Source organism: Sinocyclocheilus anshuiensis, unplaced genomic scaffold (genome assembly GCF_001515605.1).
Source record: "Sinocyclocheilus anshuiensis isolate Anshui unplaced genomic scaffold, SAMN03320099.WGS_v1.1 scaffold2041, whole genome shotgun sequence".
Classification (NCBI taxonomy): Eukaryota; Metazoa; Chordata; class Actinopteri; order Cypriniformes; family Cyprinidae; genus Sinocyclocheilus; species Sinocyclocheilus anshuiensis.
The window spans coordinates 365,412-373,337 of record NW_015541069.1 but is presented as its reverse complement, the minus strand read 5'-3'; the positions used below and the strand labels follow the sequence as shown (position 1 = coordinate 373,337).

The 7,926-nt window shown below is 36.4% G+C and overlaps 1 protein-coding gene across 1 annotated transcript in view; it reads right to left on the bottom strand.

Moving 5' to 3' along the window:
• Nucleotides 1-202: 202 nt before the first annotated feature.
• The window catches only part of LOC107690695 (collagen alpha-1(V) chain-like), a 13,627-nt gene continuing 5,903 nt past the window's right edge, over nt 203-7,926 (bottom strand). The window contains exons 22-34 of the mRNA XM_016489086.1: nt 6,661-6,714; nt 6,488-6,541; nt 6,346-6,399; nt 6,157-6,210; nt 6,023-6,076; nt 5,189-5,206; nt 5,023-5,076; nt 4,857-4,919; nt 4,563-4,728; nt 4,352-4,458; nt 1,087-1,164; nt 811-993; nt 203-728 (exon numbers count right to left, since the gene is read on the bottom strand). Coding sequence (XP_016344572.1) covers nt 573-728; nt 811-993; nt 1,087-1,164; nt 4,352-4,458; nt 4,563-4,728; nt 4,857-4,919; nt 5,023-5,076; nt 5,189-5,206; nt 6,023-6,076; nt 6,157-6,210; nt 6,346-6,399; nt 6,488-6,541; nt 6,661-6,714 — 1,095 coding nt within the window. The 3' untranslated portion in view covers nt 203-572. The remainder of the gene's footprint in view (nt 729-810; nt 994-1,086; nt 1,165-4,351; nt 4,459-4,562; nt 4,729-4,856; nt 4,920-5,022; nt 5,077-5,188; nt 5,207-6,022; nt 6,077-6,156; nt 6,211-6,345; nt 6,400-6,487; nt 6,542-6,660; nt 6,715-7,926) is intronic.

Sequence of the window (7,926 nt, the reverse complement as noted above, 5' to 3'; positions counted from 1 at the left end):
GCCACATACATCACATGACCATCCATGTTTAAAAGCCTTCCAAGAAGAACAGAAGTTGTTACAGCAGTATAGAGTGGACAAACTTAAAATTAAATGTTCATCAAGCACATACAAGTGTGGTGTTAAAGTGTTCAGACTCTTTTGGCCATGTAATGTACGTCACAGTGCTCTTTGTCATAAGGTGCCACAAAACCTGAATGAAAGGAAATCAGGGTTTGTGGAAGTGAATTGTTCTTAAAATGTGACAAGTAACATCCTGGAATTATATAAATAATCAGTTATTTAACAGAGAACAAGCATTGTAAACGATATGCAACAATATATTACATCTCCTCATGAGAAGCAGCGCACCAGATTGCTGTAGCCACTAGACAACAAATCAGTTTACTGCACTGAAGGTACACTGTAAACTGAAGGTGAAAACTTAATTAGGAACCTCCATTCCCACAGCAGATGGAGAACAGTAGAGTAAAGAAAGTCCTGATTGGTTTTTGCTAATTGTTCTTGGCTCTGCTTTTCTCAGCAGAAAGCTACTCTGTAAGGGTAGTCCTCAATGACAGAGTGTTTGTGTTTTAGCTGAAGCAGATGTGTCCTGCAGTAAACTGAAACTGTTCTGTTGTGTCACTGTGGCCAAATAAAGCCAGATCTCTGATTGGTAAAAGCTCCAGGTCTTCAGTCTCAAACTGGAACACAGACTCGCGAGGGCCTGTATCCGGTGACCCTACAGGCTAAACACAGAAAGAAAGGGGACATAATAAAATTAAATGTACAACAGTGCAATCCATTATCATTTAGATACAGTTGTCTTACTTCACAATCCAGTAATGTCCCCAAGAAGCTCTGTCTTCTTGAATCTGCAAGGAACTTGATGTCTCTTTCATTGGATCCCTGGTGGCTGTTTGGCTGGCATAAAAATGTGATGTTCTGCTTCACAAACTTGCTGTTGAGTCGTAGGAATCTCATTTGTACCACACCAGTTTCCATGTAATCAAACTTTAAAGACACAATTGTTTACCCAAGGGAGAAATACATGATGGCAGGAGAATATTTGTTATTTGAGTTACTGGTTCTGAGGAAACAGCATACCTGAAAGCCGCCATCTATAGTGCTCAACCATGTAAATGAGTCCGGCATGGTGTCTTTGAGCCATGATTTCACGGGGATCTGAAGCAGAGAGGTCTCATTATCAGCCTAATATTAATTAAACACAAATCTTGAAATGGGGGGGTCAGTAAGATTTTTTTTAAAAGAAATGAATACTTTTAAATCAACACGGATGCAATAAATTGTTCAAAAGTGACAGTAAATGCATTTATAAATACATTTCTATCATGACAAATCTCAGAAGATTTTAGCATGGTAATGGATATGACAATGTTAATGTATTTGGTCTTGGCAGAATAGATCTGCCACACTGCTGCTGCTGTTGGTTATTGTTGTTGTTGTAGATTATTGCTGCTGCAAAGCAAGTACAGGAACTTACTACTGCCAATGCATACACCAATACGGTGCTGTGAGTATTTAAAGGGTTAGTTCACCCAAAAATGAAAATTAGCTCATAAATTACTTACCCTCAAGTCATCCTAGGTGTAAATGACGTTCTTCTTTCAGACGAATCCAGTTGGAGTTATATTAAAAATTGTCTTTGATACTGGTTTTCCTTTGCTAAAGTAAGGAAACTTTGCTTCCTTTGCTCCTGTTAACAAACGTTGGTTTTCATGAGATTCACCGGCGAATGCGCAACGCTGAACTCATACGTCATCAGCCAGGAGCTGCTTCCCTTTACAACAGTGAGCGCAAGCTTTTTAATATAACTCCGACTGGATTCGTCTGAAAGAAGAAAGTCATATACACCTAGGACAGTGGCGTGCGGTGGTAATGAATTATGAATGAGGAGGCAGTTATATATACTGTATGTATATATATATATATATATGTGTGTGTGTGTGTGTGTGTGTGTGTGTGTCTGTGACCTTGGAGCACAAAAGCAGTCATAAGTAGCACGGGTACATTTGTAGCAATAGCCAACAATACATTGTATGGGTCAAAATGATTGATTTTTCTTTTATGCCAAAAATCATTAGAATATTAATTAAAGATCATGTTCCATGAAAATATTTAGTAAACATCTTACCGTAAATATATAAAAACTTTATTTTTGATTAGTAATATGCATTGCTAAGGACTACATTTGGACAACTTTAAAGGCGATTTTCTCAATATTTAGATTTTTTTTTTCATCCTCAGTTTTCAGATTTTCAAATAGTTGTATATCAGCCAAATATTGTCCTATCCTAACAAACCATACATCAATGGAAAGCTTATTTATTCAGCTTCCAGATGGTCTTGTGGTCCAGGGTCACATATACCTGCACCTCAGTATTGTAGTACATTATAAAACAGTATGCAATAATAACAATAACAACAACGTGATATCTGACTTGAAAAAGTGGAAAAAAAAGTTAGACAACGCGGATTCGAACCCTGGTCGATTGCGTCAAAATCGACTTCAACACGTACTTCACCATCTACGCTACTGGAGCTGTTATTAGACAATAGTCTTTTGTAATGTTTTGTAATCACACGTTGGTGGGCAGAGTTAGTGTAAAAAGCCTCTGCCAACAAGGTGGGCTATTTGCACTTGTAAATAGACACTCCGTTTTTTTATTTGTGAACTGATGTTCAGCTGTTTTTATTTCGGGTCATTGTCATAAAAGCCCTGTAAACACTGCCACAGACACGAAGATACATCTTTCATTTAATCACGCTGAATGCTCACTAAAAACTGACACGGACATCACGTTTTCAAGCCATTTCATGTTTCATTTTGACGTGACTCAAAGCAGTGATATATAAGCAGAGGAACTGTTTACTTACTTTATAATTAGTCAATAACTCCATTTTCTTCATTCAGGCCGAGAGCTCGCACGAAAACAGGAGGCAGGATTTATCACACGAACTAATCATATCCGATCATATCCAATTATAGCGCGACGGAGGCATTGCCTCCTCTCACGTGACTTTCCCCCATTCATCTCAATGAGCCTCCAGAAAAGTCACGGCACGCTTTGGGGTCTCTGTAGAAAGTCAATGGACCGAAGGGAGGCAAGCCTCCGCTGTAACTTTAGCTGTGGGTGTCGCTGTTGGACAGTGTTACTTTATAAAAACGAGTGACTTTTAGACTTTTAATGTCATATTTAGTCATATTTGCATTGTTTTATTTTTGTAATATCGATTATTTTCTCATCCACTTTTGAGGAGAGGAGACACTGCCTCCCTTGCCTCCTCGGAGGAAACGCCCCTGACCTAGGATGACTTGGGGGTGAGTAATTTATGGACTAATTTTCATTTTTGGGTGAACTAACCCTTTAAGACATACTGCTGCTGTACAAGTAGCATATTTAATAACCCGTAGCAGATCTAAACAGGTGGAGCTGGGGAAGGTGAAGTGTTTCAGAGGAACTCGAAAGTGGTCTCCACTCAATTCCTGGAGGGACACAGCTTTGCACAGTTTGCTCCAACCCTAATCAAACACACCTAAATCCAGCTAATCAAGGTCTTCGGGATTACTAGAAACTTCCAAGCAGGTATGAGTTGGAGCTGGATGGAGCTAAACTCTGCAGAGCTGTGGCCCTCTAGGAATTGTGTTTGAGACCACTGTTCTAGTGAACGCTAACCAGCCATTTAAATGTAAAGCAGTAAGCTCATTGGTTGTGTATGCAACATGAACCAATCAGCTTGTGCCAAGTAGTTTAACGCTGTGAATATCATCAGTTTGCGTTAACGACCCATCAGCCTGCACCATCTAGAGTTTCATGACAGAACTTGGCATTTAAAACAGGTTTCCTATTTTAAATAAATATGGTTATTTTGAACTTTCTATTCATCATTAGATCCTGAAAAAAGGAATCACAGTTTTCACAAAAATATTACACAGCAAAACTGTTTTCGACACTGATAATAATAAGAAATGTTTCTTGAGCACCGAATCGCATATTAGAATGATTTCTGAAAGATTATGTGACACTGAAGACCAGGGTAATGGCTGCTAAAAATTCAGCTTTGCCATCACAGAAATAAATTCTATTTTTATATATAGTAAAATAGACGAGACTTATTTAGAATTATAATAATATTTCACATTATAACTGTTTTTACTAAATGCATTTGATCAAGTAAATGCAGCCTTGCTGAGCATAGATTTCTTTCAAAAACGTTTAATTTGAACAGTAGTGAGATTTGAGTTCTGAAAGTTTCAGTATGTATTCCATCTATTTTATCACATCTATATTATTATTTTTTTCCTCCACATGATATGACCCCATCAGATGCTGAGGAAAAATGTACTTACTTGTGGCTGCAGGGGTGGCAAACATGTTTGTCCACCTGCACTGAAGTTACAATAAACCAGCAAAGCATCAGCAGGACTTCCCTGATTTGGGTCGATATAATACATTCCTGAAACAAAAAGTTAAATAAAAATCTATAAATTATTCCTGCAGACCAGAATAATATATTTAGGTCTATAGATTAACAATAACATTCACGAGAATGACTCTAACCACTGGTTAAGTTAGGATGACTGATCATCAGCTCCAAGCAGGTGGTGGCCGGATGCTCCTTAGTTCCATCTGGAGGATCTATGAAGAATCGCAGGTCTTGCTGAAGGGAGTCCAGCAGGGTCTTAATAAGTGGATAGTTGGACTTGTCGGAGAGATATGTGAGGTCCTGATTTGCATGGAAAAACGTTGTCACACAGCAATTAAGTTAACATCAGAGTAATTATGCATTTGATATTATGAATGGATTCTGAGCAAAAACATTTGAAAACCTTAAATCACTTATCAGCTGCTTACTTTTAGCTGAGTCAGTGTTAGGTTCAGAGATAAGCCCGGTGGACCTGGAAGGCCTGGTGGACCCTAAAATAAACAGAGTTACAGTTACTACAGCACATGCATTAATGTAATGTTTTACATTTACATATATCACTCAGGTAATGTAAATAAGTACTGTCAAACTCACAGGAGGTCCTCTCTTTCCTTTTGGACCAGCAAGTCCTGGATATCCTTTTAAACCCTGAAAAAGTTGAATAAATCACATTTCATTATCAACAAATGTTAACTGCAAAAGTAATCTAGATAAGAGAACAATATGTATTTAACCCTGTATTTAAATATTTGTTCCAAACCTTTTCTCCAAACAGGCCCTGTTGAGTGAGGAAATGGACATAGTGAATAGTTAACTTGAGTATCATTTCATTTGTGTATAAAAGTGTCTAATGCTACTGACCTCAATGTGGATTGTTTTTTTCTTGGGTCTGATCATTTAATAATTCATAATTCATTTTATGTAATTTAATTTTCAAATATTTACCTTATCCTAAATACACATTGCTGTTTTAAAGTTTGTGGTCAATACATTTATTTATTTATTTATTTTTAATTAATACATATTTTATATTTTCCGCAAGGACACGTTAAATTGCTTTTGATGTTTGATATTTATATTCTTACACAAGATTTCCATTTTAAATAAAAGCTGTTCTTTTGAAGGTTTTATTAATCAAAGAATCCTGAAATGCATCAGGGTTTTCATAACAATATCAAGCAGCACAACTGCTTTAAACACTGATAATATAAACAAGAAACATTTCATGAGCACCAAATCAGCATGTTAGAATCATTTCTGAAGATCATGTGACACCAAAGATGAGATGGCTGTTGAAAATTCAGCTTTGTCGTTACAAGAATAGAAAAAAAGCTTTTTAAATTGTAAAAAATATTTTACAGTATTTACTCTTTTTATCAAATTTTTTGATTAAATAAATGTAACATTCTTGAGTTGTCTTACTGACCACAAACTTTTGAACAGTAGAGTTTAAAAATATGACATTTTGAATTACCAAAAAAAAAAAAAAATAAGCAGTTATTTGGAGAATAATATATTTTTGATTTTCTTTTCCATTTAATGCAGTGTGGTATTTAATAAATAAAAATCAAAACCTAAAAAGACAACAACTTACAGGCATCCCTGGTAGACCTGGGGTCCCTCTTTGACCTGTTGGGCCAATATCCCCCTAAAAGAGGCACAAATGACTCTACATTCTACATGTCAACAGTCTCATTGTACATTTACATGCATATCTAAATAGATCACCTGCTCTCCCTTCAGCCCCTGTCTCCCTTTTTCCCCAGGTAGGCCCTGTTCCCCCTGAAATAAACCGAGAGATAGAAGTCAGCCACTTCAAACATCTAACAATTTCAGTATTTATGCACACAAAATACTAACAGTTGCCTTGAGTCTTTTTAGTTTCTTCTAGCATTTGATAAAGATGAATGAAGGTACCTTCAGTCCATCTCCCCCTGGAGGACCAAGTGGTCCAAGTGCCCCCTTCTCTCCCTATAGACAGAAAGAAGAGTAAGCCTCAAGGTTCTCAGCTTTGTCATTCTACCAGTTCTAATATGACATTTCCATTAAAGTCCCAAACCTCAAAACCTTTTTTTCCGCTCTCTCCTTTCTCGCCTCGAATGCCAGGTAAACCCTGAAACAATACATGTAGACCACTAATAAATATTCTCATCATCTTACATGAATTCATAAATATAGATCAGGGAACATTTGTTTTTCTAAGAGTGAGAAAACCCATATGTATTCATTTACATATTGTCCTGGTTTGCTAGGAGGTCCAGTTTTTCCCATTGCTCCTTGTTGGCCCTGTTACACATCAAACAAAAGCTGCTAAAACATCTTATACAGTAATTTGCAGAGGTGGGACCAAGTCATTGTTTTGCAAGTCACAAGTAAGTCTCGAGTCTTTGCATTCAAGTCTCGAGTCAAGTCCCGAGTCAAGACAGACAAGTCCCAAGTCAAGTCCCGAGTCAAGACAGGCAAGTCCAAGTCGAGTTGCAAGTCCTCAGCTTTAAGATTCAAGTCTTAAACAAGTCATTAGTGCTTTTTGCCCAAATTAGTGTCTCAGTATTAATTACCATATCAAATTCATAGTAATTTATATCAGGAAGGCAGGTAGAATATTTGACATAGTTCAATTTCATGTGAGATGGGTGCCCTTAGTAAAACTATTCAAGTTCAATTTAGGGATTGTGCCAAAATAGGATAAGCAGTAAACTATTTTATTAGTAACAGAATAGCAAAGACAACATAATTTCATAGAAATAACAGCTGCAAAATACTTTGCATGTGTGCATAAGAATAGCTATATGCTTCTAGGTGTTGTATCTAAGGCAATGAGCCATTATTTGGAACCTCAATGAAACAGGAAAGAACTGCTTTGAAAGAACTAAAAGAAATAACTGCAAGCATACTTTGCAAGTGAGAGGAAACATACAATATGGATGCAGACAATTCAAATTATAGCTGAATGGTTTGCAATGATTAATTTTAAATCTAGATTAAATCAAGGTTTATCTAATAATTCTGTTGCACCAAACTTCAAACCTTTAAAAATAAGCAGGTTTACTTTTTTAACCCATCATTTTGATTGGATTTAAATTATATTTAAGATTATCTTTAATCCTGTTGCACCATAACTTTAAACTCAGATTTAAATCTCAATTATGGATTAACTTTAAACTTAACCCTTAAATGCATACCTCGGGTCTTTAGCGACCCGGGACATCATTCTCTACCCTCTCCCTCCTTCATTTTTTTAAGTTAGACATCAACTTTCTTAGTATTCCTCAATCTATTAATTATAAACAATATAACAAGAAAAAATTGTAAAATATAAAATGCCAGTTTTCTGATTAATTTTTTATAAAAAGTCTATAGGGTCGCTAGAGACCCGAGGTATGTAAATGTGTAAGTATTTTTTCCTGCGCAACTATATTTACATATCTGATGACTCAATATGTGCAATGCATCTTTATCCCTCAAGGTGGCACTGTTTGATACACAATAATGACGTGA